Below are 17,942 nucleotides of genomic sequence, written 5' to 3' on the forward strand. Positions count from 1 at the left end.
TGACCAACTGGTCGTATGGTGGTCAGAAAAAGACGTCATATTCTGGTCAGAAAAAATATGTTTAAAAAAACTTCATTTTTCAACAAATTTGCAACCAGAATAAGTCGTCATCAAAATACATCATACTGACGTCTTTTCAACCAGGTTTTGCCCACTGGGTCTGACAGTTTGACAAGAACATGTGGTAGGTAGCTAACTAACTTGTTAATTGTTTACAAGCAATTAATGAATGTACTAGAAAGCTAAATACATAATTTTACACCCCAGTAGACAGCTTGTAGTTGTTGAAATGAAATGAATGAGAAACTAGTGACGAATGAATGAAGGACAATAACATGAGCTTAGTAATGAGGAGAATGTATCTTGTGGAGTTTCACTGAAGGTCTGCTACTCTGTCTATGAGTACAGTGTAAAAGCTCAATGAAGAAAAGCTATCCTGCATGTTTTTAAAGGCGGTATTCATATGTTATCTATTCATCTCTGTAAATATTGTCTGACCAGTAGTATGCACTCATTACTCTTTCATACTCATTAATTTACCATATCTGGAAAGAACCCTGCATTCATTCACTCATTGTACTGTTTAATAAAATAAAAAACATTTCTCTGTATCGCTGTCTCAGATATTTTGAGAACCAATACATAGAATTTCTAATGATCCATTTCTTTACTCATTTATCATAATGTCATGATAATTACAAATGAGAATATAAAAAAACTCAGCTAATCCTACATTCATTGTCAGTAATATCTAACCTCGTCCCCAGGCTAATTGCTACCCCATATATCAACAGAGAGATCCGGCTGGTGGATGAGAGTACCTGCTATGAGTAACTAGACCAGGAAAAAGGGCCCTTCAAGTCAGCCTATTCAGTCATACAGTGGGATTCCCTACAGCCCTAGTGCATGAATAAAACATTCCAGGACAAAGTGGGTAACATAATTATAATATTTTCCATTTCCTACTACATCAGCCCATTATTTCCGTACAGTGGGGATCACCTACACAGTATGTCATCTCCATGTCCTGTCACTGGCTACAGTCCAATACACATTGTAGTATGCTAGTATGCACATTGGAACTGCTGTGGCTAGCCAAAAAGGCCTTGTTTTGAAAGCTGGATCATCTTATCCTTTGAGGCTTTAAAAGTGTTACACTATGATTTTGAACATTCAAAGCAACTGGGAAATGTCCATGGCAGGCATTGTCACCTTAGCTTGCTACATAACTTCTGAGTGATAGGAAGCACGAGCACCACCTCCAATCAGTCTAATTATACCCTAATTAGAGACAAGAATACAATCTCTGACCTGCCCTTCCATACAGAGCATACTGCTGCTTGGTATTCGGCCGCATGTAGGCACTTTGGCCATGTCAGAAAGAGTGGAATCAATAATGGTTGACAGATCTTGGTATTTAATGAACAGGAGCCTGATAATCGACTCTTCTCCATTAACACCTACAACAATGGCACCGTAATGATTCAAGGCCTAGAAGCTGCAATTATCCTCTATATATACACATGAGTTTACATCACTGAAAGAGCTAGCAGCACCTTGAAAGAGAATGGCACTCTAACTGCTACACTTCAATCAGAATATAGAATAATGAGAAATCCGTTAATTCCAAAAGTCCCCCCAGCCTCATATCTAATCAAGCCACCCTAGCAGACATGGAGAGTGACAACATGTCCCTACTGTCCCAGGCTTTTGGGAGTATCTCCCTACTGGAGGTAGAGGTGAATGAGCTTTGTGGTGGGGTGACAGTTCTGAGGCAGGATAAGGAGAAGCTGAGAGAGAAACTAGAAACGGTCGAGAGCATCATAAGGGAAGAGGTAGCTGGCATCAGGGAGGAGCTACAAAGGGAGTTATCAGCAGTCATATAATTGCTACAACTCAGAGACACCACCATCCACACTCTAACATGCTGACCAGACCGGCTCCGCGTGTGAGTATCCTTGCACCATCATGCACGTGTTGATTTTGTCTATCCCCACCAGATGCGTTCATGACACACAGGTTAAAATACCAAAACCAACTGTGAACCAACTATATTAATTTGGGGACATGTTGAAACACAACTGAAGCATTCATGGACATTTAGCTAGCTTGCTGTTGCTAGCTAATTTGTCCTGGAAAATAAACATTGGGTTGTTATTTTACCTGAAAAGCATATGGTCCTTTTTTGTTGCTGGATCTTTACCCATCTTGAGTCATACAAAATCATGTGTTCTCTACTCCGACAATTAATCCACAGATAAAAAGGGGAAACCTAGTTTGTTTTTCTCCTCATTCATTCCTCTTCTTCTTCTGTGGATTTTATATGGCGGTTGGCAACCAACTTTAAGGTGCATTACCACCAGCAACTGGACTGGAGTGTTGACCTCGTTCATCTTTCAATCACCCACGTGGGTATATGCTCCTAAAAACCAATGAGGAGATGGGAGAGGCGGGACTTGCAAGCAGTTTGAATGAAATGATTGAATAACATGTATGCATACATTTATTTTGCAACGCTCACGCACGGAATGCGGGCAGTCTGGTCAGCATGTAAGAGAACAACTGGAGCCTACCACAACCCTCACTACCACACCCTCACATCCCCTCATTGGCAGTACCACTGCTTCTCATCAGCACAAGAGATCAGTAACTAGACCCAGGACAACTCCTCCTCCCACACCAGCACTGACTAGACCTCCCCAAGATCCTCACATCCCAGCCCCAGAGCACCAGCGCCAGCAGAGCCATGCTGGGAACCTCAGGAGAGAGGAAGACAACGAAGGCCACCTGTGTTCCCCACTCCATCGAAAGAACATCACTCCAGACACCACAGCCCACAACAGCAGCACACAGGCAGAGCACCCTATGGCCTTTTATGTGAGTCCAATGGGACATTTCTCAGAGAGAAACTGCTATTCCCTGGCATTTCAGTCAGAAGGCTATGGTGCCCAACAACAGTAAGTGCCTTGAAAAGTCTGTCAAGCAACAAATTAAATGGGGCCAAAGATATTATAATTCACACACGTACTAATGATTTGATGGTAATGCGGGGACAATGCAGCAAGTGGCAGCCAGAGCTGCAGAGAGATTTCCTAACACTAAAATCACTGTCCACCCTGTTGCCACGTGGCAATGTGGTCTTCCACATTATTCAGAGCAACAACGCTGAGCTGTCTAGAGGCTTTGCTCTCTTGAACAAAGTTTACCTAGCGAACCACCGTGACAATTACCCCAGCTGATGTACGACCTAGTACACTTGAACAAGCAGTGTGTCAAGGTGTTTGCTAGGAAACTGAAAGAAACTGCTCTGGGACAAAGCAAAAAAATAAGAGGAACCCTTCCATATATCCTCCAAGATCCTGACCACCAGCTCCCACCCAGAGAGACCAGCACCAACCTACACCACTGGGCCACATCCAGAGAGGCCAGCTCTACCCTGCACCAACAGGCCCCTTCCAGAGATGCCAGCTCCACCCTACACCATCAGGTCCCATCCAGAGAGGCCAGCTCCATCCTGCACCATTGGGCCCCTTCCAGAGAGGCCCAGCTCCACCCTACACCATCGGGCCCCTTCCAGAGAGGCCAACACCACCCTGAACCATCGGGCCCCTTCCAGAGTAGACAGCAACCCCCACCCCACTACCTCCCATGCTAACAGGACAACACCCCAATCAGAAGACACCAACAGTCCAGCAAAACAGCTATGCAGAAGTGGCACGAATAAAGCTAAACCAGATAAGGCATCTGCTGAACATAATCTGCTAAAAAATCTGTTCTTATCAGAAATATAATTATTAGAAATACAACCTATTTACATTATGAGTTCAGTTTTATATAAGCTACCCAGGAAAGGGTTAAAGTTACTGTAGCTCATATAAATATACAGTATGTAGACTCAGAAACAGAAATCATGACATTAGTAGTTTGCTAATCTTAGATAATATGAACATATTACCCATTACTGAGACTCACTTATACAGCACCTTTGATGATACAGCAGTAGGAATACAAGGATATAACATCTATAGAAAAGACAGGAATATCTACGGGGGATGTATTGCTGTATATATTCAGAGCCATATTCCTGTAAAGCTCAGAGAGGATCTCATGACAAATGAAGTAGAAGTGCTGTGGTTGCAGGTTCACCTGCCTCATCTGAAGCCTCTTCTTTTAGGGTGCTGCTACAGGCCACCAAGTGCAAACTGTCAGTATCTGTGTGTGTGATGTTAGATAAGGTCTCTGATGCTAACAGAGACATTTATTTTCTTGGTGACCTGAACATTGACTGGTTATGATCTAGTTGTACTCTCAAGAGGATGCTTCTTACTGTGACTAATACCTGTAACATGACTCAGGTTATCACTCAGGTTATCACCTGTAACATCCACTTCTATTGATCATATCAGCGATATCAGTTTCCATTGGCTGTAGGGACCATAACATTGTGGCAATAACAAGGAAAGCCAAAGTACCAAAGGCAGAGCCTAAAGTTACTTACAGTCCATTCGGAAAGTATTCAGACCCCTTCCCCTTTTCAACATTTTGTTACGTTACAGCCTTATTCTAAAATGGATTAAATAAATAAAAATCCTCATCAAACTACACACAATAACCTATAATGACAAAGTGAAAACAGGTTTTTTACATAAGTATTCAGACCCTTCGCTATGAGACTCGAAATTGAGCTCAGGTGCATCCTGTTTCCATTGATCATCCTTGAGATGTTTCTACAACTTGATTGGAGTCCACCTGTGGTAAATTCAATTGATTGGACATGATTTGGAAAGGCACACACCTGTCTATATAAGGTCACACAGTTGACAGTGCATGTCAGAGCAAAAACCAAGCCATGAGGTTGAAGCAATTGTCCGTAGAGCTCTGAGACAGGATTGTGTCGAGGCACAGATCTGGGGATGGGTAGCAAAAAATGTCTGCAGCATTGAAGGTCCCCAAGAACACAGTGGCCTCCATCACTAAATGGAAGAAGTTTGGAACCACCAAGACTCTTCCTAGAGCTGACCGCCTGGCCAAACTGAGCAATCGGGGGAGAAGGGCCTTGGTCAGGGAGGTGACCAAGAACCCTATAGTCACTCTGATAGAGCTCCAGAGTTTCTCTGTGGAGATGGGAGAACCTTCCAGAAGGACAACCATCTCTGCAGCACTCCACCAATACGGTCTTTATGGTAGAGTGGCCAGATGGAAGCCACTCCTCAGTAAAAGGCACATGACAGACCGCTTGGAGTTTGCCAAAAGGCACCTAAATGACTCTCAGACCATGAAAAATAAGATTCTCTGGTCTGATGAAACCAATATTGAACTCTTTGGCCTGAATGTCAAGCATCACGTCTGGAGGAAACCTGGTACCTCCCTATGGTGAAGCATGGTGGTGGCAGCATCATGCTGTGGGGATTTTTTTCAGCGGCAGGGACTGGGAGACTAGTTAGGATCGAGGGAAAGATGAACGGAGCAAAGTACAGAGAGATCCTTGATGAAAACCTGCTCCAGAGCACTCAGGACCTCAGACTGGGGCGAAGGTTCACCTTCCAACAGGACAACAACTTTAAGCGCACAGCCAAGACAACGCAGGAGTGGCTTCAGGACAAGTCTCTGAATGTCCTTGAGTGGCCCAGCCAGAGCCCGGACTTGAACTCGATCGAATATCTCTGGAGAGACCTGAAAATAGCTGTGCAGCGATGCTCCCCATCCAACCTGACAGAGCTTGAGAGGATCTGCAGAGAAGAATGGGAGAAACTCCCCAAATACAGGTGTGCCAAGCTTGTAGCGTCATACCCAAGAAGACTCAAGGCTGTAATCGCTGCCAAAGGTGCTTCAACAAAGTACTGAGTAAAGGGTCTGAATACTTATGTAAATGTCATATTATTATTATTTTTATACATTTGCAAACATTTCTACAAACCTGTTTTTGCTTTGTCATTATGGGGTATTATGTGTAGATTAATGAGGGAAAACAACTACTTAATCTATTTTAGAATAAGGCTGTAACGTAACAAAATGTGGAAAAAGTCAAAGGGTCTGAATTCATTGCCCGAATGCACTGTATAAGAGATCATACAAAATGTTCTCAGAACTCTTTTGTTGAAGATATACAAAATGTGTTGGCTGATGTTTATAAGGAGGAGAATCTAGATGCAGCACTTAGAATATTTGTAAAATTATTGTTGTGGAAATTCAACACAGGGACACTCGAAGTCAATATTAAATTAATCACTCTTTATTGTCAGCAAGCTGAAGAGGTCACAGTCAAACTTAGATGCATAAAGTACCGGTCTGAAGTGAGCTCTGTCGGGGCAGTCCCGTTACTTCTCTTATATACTGCTTACACAGACAAGTTATATTTGCATGATTTACATTACTCATAATTAATTAATCATTAACGTTTGGTTCATGCATGTGACCGACCAATACCTCACGAGGCTTCTTCTCTCCAAGCTGAGACCTTGAAACTGAGACACCCCCTTCGGTTCTCAAAACAATGTTCTGGGTGTACTGCCAAATTGCATTATACTGATAGTGAGGATTCCTCCCAGGCAAGCTCAGTCAGTCACTCGAATTGGTTATTAGAAAAGCACAAACATAACATTTTCCTTCACATTATTCTTGCCAATTTTTGACAAACATGCACCTGTTAAGAAACTAACTGTGAGAACTGTTAGAGCCCCCTGGATCGATGATTAATTGAAAAATTGTATTATGCAAAAAAGGTGGTAAACAATAAAATAATAAATTAAATTACCAAAACAAGTTAAATGGAGCCCCTGAAAGGATATTATGGTCAGAAAACTCAATTAATCTCCTTCATTCATTGAAGTTTATGGGTAATTTATAACAAACCTTTTGATATAGCAAATCATTTCAATGACTATTTCACCAGTAAAGTGGACAAACTGAGAAGTGAAATGACAACATTGAACAGTGAACCTTGAATATTTGTGTTTTGAAGATCAAATAATGAAAAAGAAGGATTGCCATTTTGAATTTGGTCAAGTTTGTGTGGGAGAGGTGGATATTTTTTTTGTTATCCATCAATAATGATAAGCCACCCGGTATAGACAACCTATATGGGAAACTATTGAGAATGGTAGCAGATTGTATTGCCACCCCTATTTGCCATGTCTTTAACCAAAGCCTAAAGGAGTGTGTGTGTCCACAGGTGTGGAAGGAAGCTAAAGTAATTCCACTACCTACAAATATTAAAGCACCCTTTGCTGGCTCTAACAGCCGTCTAATCAGTTTGCTGCCTGTTCTTTTTACTATGTATGCTGATGATTGCACACTCTACACATCAGTATCAGTGAGCTCTCTGAGACTCTTAGCAAGGAGTTACAGTCAGTGTGAGAATGGGTAATTAACAATAAACTGGTCTTAAATACATCTAAAACCAAAAGCATTGAATTTGGTTCAAAACATTATCTTAGACCAAAACCTCAACTGGAGTTGTGCATAAAGGGTGTGACCATTCAAGAAGTTGAAGAAGCTGAACTCTTAGGAGTAACATTGGTGTGGTCAGTTATCATGGTGAAATCATATTGACAAAGTTGTTGTGAAGATGGGGAGAGGTATGTCTTTTATGAAAAGATGTTCTGCATTTTTGACACAAAGATCAACTGTATTAGTTGTTCAGGCTCTGATCTTGTCCCATCTTGATTACTGTCCAGTAATACGGGCAGGTGCAGCAAAGAAAGACCTAGCAGAGCTGCAGCTGGCTCAAAAAAGGGCAGCACACCTTGCCCTTAACTACACACACAGAACTAATATTAACAACATGCATGATAGTCTTTCATGGTTGAGGGTTGAGGAGAAATTGACTACTTCTCTTCTAGACTTTTTAAGAAACATTTGTGTGTTGAAAATGCATAACCACTTGTATAATCTATTTGCATACACTTAAAAAATACATACATATGGTACCCAAACCAAAAACAGATTTAATGCGTCGCTCAGTTATGTATGTCATCCTGGAATGCTCTGCCACCAGAGGTTACTCAGGTAAAAAGTAAACAAAGAATGGCGCCGGAGGAGATGGCTGCTGTTTTAAGGGCTCCTAAAGAATTATGCTATTGTGTGTTTTTCCACGTTATTTCTAACTTATTTTGTACATAATGTTTCTGCCACCGTCTCTTATGACCAAAAAGAGCTTCTGGATATCAGGACAGCGATTACTCACCTCGTACTGGACAAAGATTGTTTCTTTAACGAGTCGGACGCAAAGGATTTTCTTCAGACACGCGACAAGGCCCAAATCCCCGTCATTCGCATGAGAAAGAGACAGAAATATCGGGGACGTAGGTCGGGGTGCCTTGTAAGGATCCGACAGTGAGTGGGTAATCTGCTTCTACCATCAGTCCTATTAGCCAATGTACAATCATTGGATAACAAAATAGACTAACTACGATCACAGATATCCTACCAACGGGACATTAAAAACAGTAATATCTTATGTTTCACCGAGTCGTGGCTGAACGACGACATGGATAACATACAGCTGGCGGGATATACGCTGCATCGGCAAGATAGAACAGCTACCTCCGGTAAGACAAGGGGTGGCGGTCTGTGTATACTTGTAAACAACAGCTGGTGCACGAAATCTAATATAAAGGAAGTCTCAAGGTTTTGCTCACCTGAGGTAGAGTATCTCATGATAAGCTGTAGACCACACTATTTATCAAGAGAGTTTTCATCTATATTTTTCGAAGCTGTCTATTTACCACCACAAACCGATGCTGGCACTAAGACCGCACTCAATGAGCTGTATAAGGTCATAAGGAAACAGGAAAATGCTCATCCAGAGGCAGCGCTCCTAGTGGCCTGGGACTTTAATGCAGGGAAACTTAAATCAGTTTTACCTAATTTCTACCAGCATGGTAAATGTGCAACCAGAGGGGAAAAAAACTCTAGACCACCTTTACTCCACACACAGAGACTTTGCCCTCCATTTGGCAAATCTGACCATAACTCTATCCTCTTGATTCCTGCTTACAAGCAAAAACTAAAGCAGGAAGATCAGTGGCTCGGTCAATGAAGATGTGGTCAGATGACGCAGATGCTAAGCTACAGGACTGTTTTGCTAGCACAGACTGGAATATGTTCCGGGATTTTTCCGATGGCATTGAGGAGTACACCACATCAGTCACTGGCTTCATCAATAAGTGCATCGATGAAGTCGTCCCCACAGTGACCGTACGTACATACCCCAACCAGAAGCCATGGATTACAGGCAACATCCGCACTGAGCTAAAGGGTAGAGCTGCCGCTTTCAAGGAGCGGGTCTCTAACCCGGACGCTTATAAGAAATCCTGCTATACCCTCCGACGAACCTTCAAACAGGCGAAGCGTCAATACTGGACTAAGATTGAATCGTACTACACTGGCTCCGATGCTCGACAGATGTGGTAGGGCTTGCAAACTATTAAAGACTACAAAGGGAAGCACAGCTGCGAGCTGCCCAGTGACACGAGCCTACCAGACGAGGTAAATTACTTCTATGCTCGCTTCGAGGCAAGCAACACTGAAACATGCGTGAGAGCAGCAGCTGTTCCGGACGACTGTGTGATCACGCTCTCCATAGCCGATGTGAGTAAGACCTTTAAACAGGTCAGACGGATTACCAGGACGTGTACTCCGAGCATGCGCTGACCAACTGGCAAGTGTCTTCACTGACATTTTCAACCTGTCCCTGACTGAGTCTGTAATACCAACATGTTTCAAGCAGACCACCATAGTCCCCGTCACCTCCCTCTGCAACTGGATCCTGGACTTCCTGACGGGCCTCCCCCAGGTGGTAAGGGTATGTAACAACACATCTGCCATGCAGATCCTCAACACGGGGGCCCCTCAGGGGTGCGTGCTCAGTCCCCTCTTGTACTCCCTGTTCACCCATGACTGCATGGCCAGGCACGACTCCAACAACCTCATTAAGTTTGCTGACGACACAACAGTGGTAGGCCTGATCACCGACAACGATGAGATAGCCTATAGGGAGGAGGTCAGAGACCTGGCCGTGTGGTGCCAGGATAACAACCTCTCCCTCAACGTGATCAAGACAAGGGAGATGATTGTGGACTACAGGAAAAAGAGGACAGAACATGCCCACATTCTCATCAACGGGGCTGTGGTGGAGCAGGTTGAGAGCTTCAAGTTCCTTGGTGTCCATATCACCAACAAACTATCATGGTCCAAACACACCAAGACAGTCATGAAGAGGGCACGACAAAGCCTATTCCCCCTCAGGGAATAGCTAATTAATGATGGGTTATGCATAATAAGCTTCTAACTTATAGCCTCTGTCTCTTGCGCAATATGCACGTACCTGTGCTCCACTGGCCTCTCTCCTTAAACAATGCTCCTTTAGCTCTTGGAGTCCCATGCAAGAAAAGCTAGACTAGAATAGCTTGCTGGACATTTTTTTTTTGCATTTCTTATACCAATAGACTATTCAACTTTTGTTTGTTGAATGTTAAATACAGCAGCCAATAGAACTCACAGGTAGTTTGAAAGAAGAAGATGGTGGTAGGCTATAGCAGTTATTTATTCAGACCAATAACCATTCAATCTTCGTGATGAGAAGTGAAAGCCTTCTGCATCTAATTCTAGTCCTATATTATTCAAGGATGTCATTAGAATGATGAAGATAAGGACAACAAAACTTATTTCATTTAGCCTAACTGTTGAAAGCGAGGAAGGAATGAAGCAACAATAGAGAGAGAGAGGTGGTAGGCTAATAACATTATGGGAAATTTTATGTAAGGTATATATGCGTCAGTCTACTAATTATACAAAAATGTAAATACAATTTGCTAGCCTATACTTGTAACTTTGTAGGCCCCATGTGCTGCACCAGAATCGCATGTTCTCTCCCTGCTTTATCATGGTTTGAACGATGTGCGACTATTCCAGTCCGTATAGTGCAGTATAATACAATACAGCATAGTAATACAGTTAAAATTAAAAAAGATTAGCCTACTGGAGATAGTTTAATTTATTTACCCAAGAGAGCATATAGCTAGCTACATCTATGGGCTTTTATGTTTTTCTGTCATGCGTAATTTGCAGTAGCCTACAGTGAGGGAAAAAAGTATTTGATCCCCTGCTGATTCTGTACGTTTGCCCACTGACAAAGACATGATCAGTCTATAATTTTAATGGTAGGTTTATTTGAACAGTGAGAGATAGAATAACAACAACAAAATCCAGAAAAACGCATGTCAAAAATGTTATAAATTGATTTGCATTTTAATGAGGGAAATAAGTATTTGACCCCTCTGCAAAACATGACTTAGTACTTGGTGGCAAAACCTTGTTGGCAATCACAGAGGTCAGACGTTTCTTGTAGTTGGCCACCAGGTTTGCACACATCTCAGGAGGGATTTTGTCCCACTCCTCTTTGCAGATCTTCTCCAAGTCATTAAGGTTTCGAGCCTGACGTTTGGCAACTCGAACCTTCAGCTCCCTCCACAGATTTTCTATGGGATTAAGGTCTGGAGACTGGCTAGGCCATTCCAGGCCCTTAATGTGTTTCTTCTTGAGCCACGCCTTTGTTGCCTTGGCCGTGTGTTTTGGGTCATTGTCATGCTGGAATACCCATCCACGACCCATTTTCAATGCCCTGGCTGAGGGAAGGAGGTTCTCACCCAAGATTTGACGGTACATGGCCCCGTCCATCGTCCCTTTGATGCGGTGAAGTTGTCCTGTCCCCTTAGCAGAAAAACATCCCCAAAGCATAATGTTTCCACCTCCATGTTTGACGGTGGGAATGGTGTTCTTGGGGTCATAGGCAGCATTCCTCCTCCTCCAAACACGGCGAGTTGAGTTGATGCCAAAGAGCTTGATTTTGGTCTCATCTGACCACAACACTTTCACCCAGTTCTCCTCTGAATCATTCAGATGTTCATTGGCAAACTTCAGACGGGCCTGTATATGTGCTTTCTTGAGCAGGGGGACCTTGCGGGCGCTGCAGGATTTCAGTCCTTCACGGCGTAGTGTGTTACCAATTGTTTTCTTGGTGACTATGGTCCCAGCTGCCTTGAGATCATTGACAAGATCCTCCCGTGTAGTTCTGGGCTGATTCCTCACCGTTCTCATGATCATTGCAACTCCACGAGGTGAGATCTTGCATGGAGCCCCAGGCCGAGGGAGATTGACAGTTCTTTTGTGTTTCTTCCATTTGCGAATAATCGCACCAACTGTTGTCACCTTCTCACCAAGCTGCTTGGCGATGGTTTTGTAGCCCATTCCAGCCTTGTGTAGGTCTACAATCTTGTCCCTGACATCCTTGGAGAGCTCTTTGATCTTGGCCATGGTGGAGAGTTTGGAATCTGATTGATTGATTGCTTCTGTGGACAGGTGTCTTTTATACAGGTAACAAGCTGAGATTAGGAGCACTCCCTTTAAGAGTGTGCTCCTAATCTCAGCTCGTTACCTGTTTAAAAGACACCTGGGAGCCAGATATCTTTCTGATTGAGAGGGGGTCAAATACTTATTTCCCACATTAAAATGCAAATCAATTTATAACATTTTTGACGTGCGTTTTTCTGTCTCTCACTGTTCAAATAAACCTACCGTTAAAATTATAGGCTGATCATTTCTTTGTCAGTGGGCAAACGTACAAAATCAGCAGGGGATCAAATACTTTTTTCCCTCACTGTATATCATATATGTAGGCTATTGGATAAAGGCACAATCAGTTTGGCTTTTTTGGGCTTGGGTTCATTAAATGTCTTTCATGTAGGGCTCATAAAATGTATTTAATATATGGCTCATCATGCTCAGGTAGCATCAGGCTTGAATTTTTGAGCAAAGCTCTAATCAAATCCAGACATAGGCCTATTTATAGTATATGCTTTATAATGCGTTTGATTGAGTATTCTGATTTGGGCAAAAAATACCGGGTTAGCCGGGAGAAAAGTGATTTATTCTCGGGATGGAACATTTGTAAAATATCGGGAAAATATTCAACCCTAATATCCATATCGCCCGTAGGCTACACCACTGCTGACGTCCTTACCTCCAAGCGTTTATTCAAATTGGATGTATAATCTTTGGATGCCGACAGCAGTTGCACCATTGGAAGACATAGCTTGGACTGTAGCCTACAAAATCCTATTCGTGTTTTTTTCCCAGGATCCATCAAACGCATTTGGTGTGTCATCATAGTGGTCTCTGACTTGTGGTCAGACTTGCTCAGGCAGAACAAACTTAAACTTGTGCCTTTTTTCAATGCATTTGAATGTCATTGAGAAAACAGAAAGGTGTCAACAACAACAAAATCGCAAACATCCTTTCTGAACTTAAAAGTAATCCTAGAAGTAATCATCTAGTTTTTCAAAAGTACCTGCAATCTGATTACATTATGGATGAGGATGAGACCCAGATGCAGACACAGGAGGCAGATGGTTCGAGTCTCTGATATTTATGAATAGACAAGGGGCAGGCAAGAGGCAGGTCGAGGACAGGCAGAAGTTCGTAAACCAGGTCAGAGTCAGATAGGTACAGGACGGCAGGCAGGCTCGAGGTCAGGGCAGGCAGAATGGTATGGCAGGTGGGCTCAGGGTCAGGCAGAAATGGTTGGAACCGGGAGGACTAGAAAACAGGCACTGGAAAAACAGGCGCATGGAAAAGACACTGGTACGCTTGACGAGACAAGACGAACTGGCAACAGACAAACAGAAAACACTGGTATAAATACACAGGGGATAATGGGGATAAATGGGAGACACCTGGTGGGGGGTGGAGACAAGCACAAGACAGGTTAAACAGATCAGGGCGTGACAATTTTTGCTGCTAATGTAACGGATTACAGTTAGTTTTCTTGTAATCAGTTACATGTACTCCCAACCCTGTGTGCAACTGTGGCAAAATTGGTTTGACTTTGGATAGCCTATCTCCGGGGCTAGTTAGGGACCTTCAATAATTTACACAATGTAAATTAGACAATATTTTCATGTTGCACACCTTTTAGTTTTCTTATTAAATGCTTTCAATATATGTATATTAATTTCTACAATTTAAAGTTAGTTTTAGTTTTTGAAGCATTGCAGTTATAAGCTATTGGAATTTTAACATATTGTTGCATGTACTGTACATTGTGTACCGATGGTCCCTACCTAGCACCATAGGGATATCCAAAGTCAACCCAAATTTACCATGGGCATTACGATTGGGTCACGTGCAGCTGCACTCCGAATTGATGATTACTTGTGTGCTACTAGCTGTGGGCATGTGGGCAGGATTGAAACAAACCCAACCTTCATTTACGTTGTGATGCAGTCACGACCACAAGTCTCACAAAACTTTGTTTTGGACGAGACTGACTTTATGATCAAGATTATCTTATTTACACTTTGTAGTCAATATCGAAATGAGAAGTTGGTTTTTAGGGGCCATTGCTCTAACTACTAGTGAGAACCTAAAGTCAAGGCTGGCATATTAACATCTGGAAGTTTGGCAAATAGTGATTTTTGCATGATTTCCTTTGCACAAAAGCAATATTCTGCAAATTAAGTGGTCACGTCGCTCAGAGCAGAAACTGTGTTTGCTTGGCATTTCAGGAGTGATTGTCATAAAGTTGACATTTCCAGGAAGATTAATATTTGCATAGTATCTTGATAGTGTACATTTGTCAACAACCTTCTAGCTGTGATGTGTTATTGCACAGGAAATCATTTGGCCATAATGTACATTTCCCCACTCACATTTGAGCCATGCTCATTTAGACAAACATTCAGCTCATGATATTTTGACTTGGGTCTGTGGGTAGACTAATGCATATTAGTGAAATTGAGCTTGAAAAACAATAAATAAAGGGCTTTATAAATAGCCATTCATGAACACCAATGTCACACCATAAACCTGGAGAATATATAAGAAACAACAGTATTTCTATGTGCCATCTGTGAACGCATTCTGTATGATGTGTCTAGATTATGTTCACTTCCCTGAATTCAGACACTAGAAGCATGTTGTCTCCAATGCCTTTTATGATGCTTTGTCCCTGCTCTTACTCATGTCCAACACTCATCTTCACCCCTAGTGAGCCAGCCATCTGTAATAGAATACCAATAATGGGTTTAGTTTCACTTTGGCAGTACTGTCCCTGAAGATAACATAGCAATTAATGTGCAGGAAGAGAGAGAACCAGGGATTCCGTTCTCTCCTCATCCTAAAGCTGTCAGCTTCTGACAGATGTCGTTTACGCCAATTACATTTCAAAAGAGAATTTATTGCGGTAATTTGCAACGGCATCTGTAGTTGTTTGTGTACGGTGGGATGTTTTTCCCCTCCTCAGAATAGGGGAACCATCACCATTCTCAGACGTGGTTCATGGGCATTTACCACAGCAGCTGCTGTCTCCCAGACACCAGGGTCAATCAATTCCTATGAATGCCCATCCATGTGGTAGGCCCACCATTTGTAAAACAGCTTGTTGTGGCTTTATTATTCCTGATTCTTGTGACTAATCAATTTGGATATTTAAGCTCTGCATATCAGCTACCCAACTTTATCAGGAGTTATCGTTAGCCTGTTTGCAATGTGTTTACACAGCGCGCGGGAAATGCTAAAATATTTTCTTTTTCGCTATGACCAGCTTGTCAAAAATTGACAGATACAAACTTGAAACCACTGATCATGACAGTGGGGTGAGACTCCTGCACAACAGTTATGATTGTCCATTCCATATTGTCCATTTTACTTTGACCTGTCCTGTTTTTAGGTTGTGTTGTTTGTTAACATGACAGAGCATTTTATATTTGATTGAGCACCATTTAGGTTAGGCTATTTGATTGGAGAAACCTGCATGTAAAAAGTGTCCATCTCATTACGTTGTCATACATTTTATCTCCAGCCTGTAGGCTACAGAAAAGGCCACATGCTCTTTCTACCATATCATATATCTGCTACATGATTTATGTTAGAATATTTTTTTGACGGAACGTTGGTGGAGTGCCGCAGCGATGCGTCTCTCCAACAGCACCCTGGAGAGGCACGCTGGGAATGGACAAGCAAAATATTTTGCTCCCCTGCCTTTGACAAAGTGGGCACTGCTTATCACAGGGTGGCATCAGAGCTCACCTAAAAAGCCCATATGCCACTGGTTGAGAGAAATTGTCATTGTTTTTGGGCAGAATTACAGTGGGGGAAAAAAGTATTTAGTCAGCCACCAATTGTGCAAGTTCTCCCACTTAAAAAGATGAGAGAGGCCTGTAATTTTCATCATAGGTACACGTCAACTATGACAGACAAATTGAGAGAAAAAAAATCCAGAAAATCACATTGTAGGATTTTTAATGAATTTATTTGCAAATTATGGTGGAAAATAAGTATTTGGTCACCTACAAACAAGCAAGATTTCTGGCTCTCACAGACCTGTAACTTCTTCTTTAAGAGGCTCCTCTGTCCTCCACTCGTTACCTGTATTAATGGCACCTGTTTGAACTTGTTATCAGTATAAAAGACACCTGTCCACAACCTCAAACAGTCACACTCCAAACTCCACTATGGCCAAGACCAAAGAGCTGTCAAAGGACACCAGAAACAAAATTGTAGACCTGCACCAGGCTGGGAAGACTGAATCTGCAATAGGTAAGCAGCTTGGTTTGAAGAAATCAACTGTGGGAGCAATTATTAGGAAATGGAAGACATACAAGACCACTGATAATCTCCCTCGATCTCGGGCTCCACGCAAGATCTCACCCCGTGGGGTCAAAATGATCACAAGAACGGTGAGCAAAAATCCCAGAACCACACGGGGGGACCTAGTGAATGACCTGCAGAGAGCTGGGACCAAAGTAACAAAGCCTACCATCAGTAACACATTACGCCGCCAGGGACTCAAATCCTGCAGTGCCAGACGTGTCCCCCTGCTTAAGCCAGTACATGTCCAGGCCCGTCTGAAGTTTGCTAGAGTGCATTTGGATGATCCAGAAGAGGATTGGGAGAATGTCATATGGTCAGATGAAACCAAAATATAACTTTTTGGTAAAAACTCAACTCGTCGTGTTTGGAGGACAAAGAATGCTGAGTTGCATCCAAAGAACACATTTACATTTCAGTCATTTAGCAGACGCTCTTATCCAGAGCGACTTACAGGAGCAATTAGGGTTAAGTGCCTTGCTTAAGGGCACATCGACAGATTTTTCACCTAGTCGGCTCAGGGATTAGAACCAGCGACCTTTCGGTTACTGGCACAACGCTCTTACCCACTAAGCTACCTGCCGCCCCAGACCAAAGCAATTGGAACTTAAACTGTTACAGTGAATGCATGGAAGGATGTGGGTTTGAGAGTGAAAAGAAACACAGATTTGTTAAAAACAAATTATGAAAATAAAGAGTAAAGCGGAGTGGTTTGTAATATGGCAGATCATATGAAGAGGGTGGACTTGAAGGGAAAGGTTGAGAGAAGGGGGAAGTCCTTGAGCTGTCTGCGTGGGCTAGATCACCGGTCCATCATGCTGAGGATCATCTCAGGGGTGAGATCTCCGTTGGACGCAACCTCTGCTACAGGCAGCGCCACCCCTGCCTCTGCGTCCTCTGACTGCTCAACCACCAACTCTATGGCAGCCTGCTCAGCCTCTGGCTCATTCTTCACTATGATGTTCTCTATGGCACCATACCTACTGTGAAGCATGGGGGTGGAAACATCATGCTTTGGGGCTGTTTTTCTGCAAAGGGACCAGGACGACTGATCCATGTAAAGGAAAGAATGAATGGGGCCATGTATCGTGAGATTTTGAGTGAAAACCTCCTTCCATCAGCAAGGGCATTGAAGATGAAACGTGGCTGGGTCTTTCAGCATGACAATGATCCCAAACACACCGCCCGTGCAACGAAGGAGTGGCTTCGTAAGAAGCATTTCAAGGTCCTGGAGTGGCCTAGCCAGTCTCCAGATCTCAACCCCATAGAAAATCTTTGGAGGGAGTTGAAAGTCC

General features: G+C 42.9%; 1 protein-coding gene across 1 annotated transcript in view; it reads left to right on the top strand.

Annotated features, from left to right (window-relative positions):
- The window catches only part of LOC311129325 (uncharacterized protein), a gene marked incomplete at both ends in the record, with an annotated part of 132,359 nt that extends 128,704 nt beyond the window's left edge, over window positions 1-3,655 (top strand). The window contains 2 exons of the mRNA XM_084161601.1: window positions 1,707-1,835; window positions 3,371-3,655. Of these exons, the coding sequence (XP_084017727.1) occupies window positions 1,707-1,835; window positions 3,371-3,655 (414 nt within the window). The remainder of the gene's footprint in view (window positions 1-1,706; window positions 1,836-3,370) is intronic.
- Window positions 3,656-17,942: the final 14,287 nt, after the last annotated feature.

This window comes from Coregonus lavaretus, assembly GCF_964263955.1.
Source record: "Coregonus lavaretus genome assembly, chromosome: 5".
NCBI lineage: Eukaryota > Metazoa > Chordata > Actinopteri > Salmoniformes > Salmonidae > Coregonus > Coregonus lavaretus.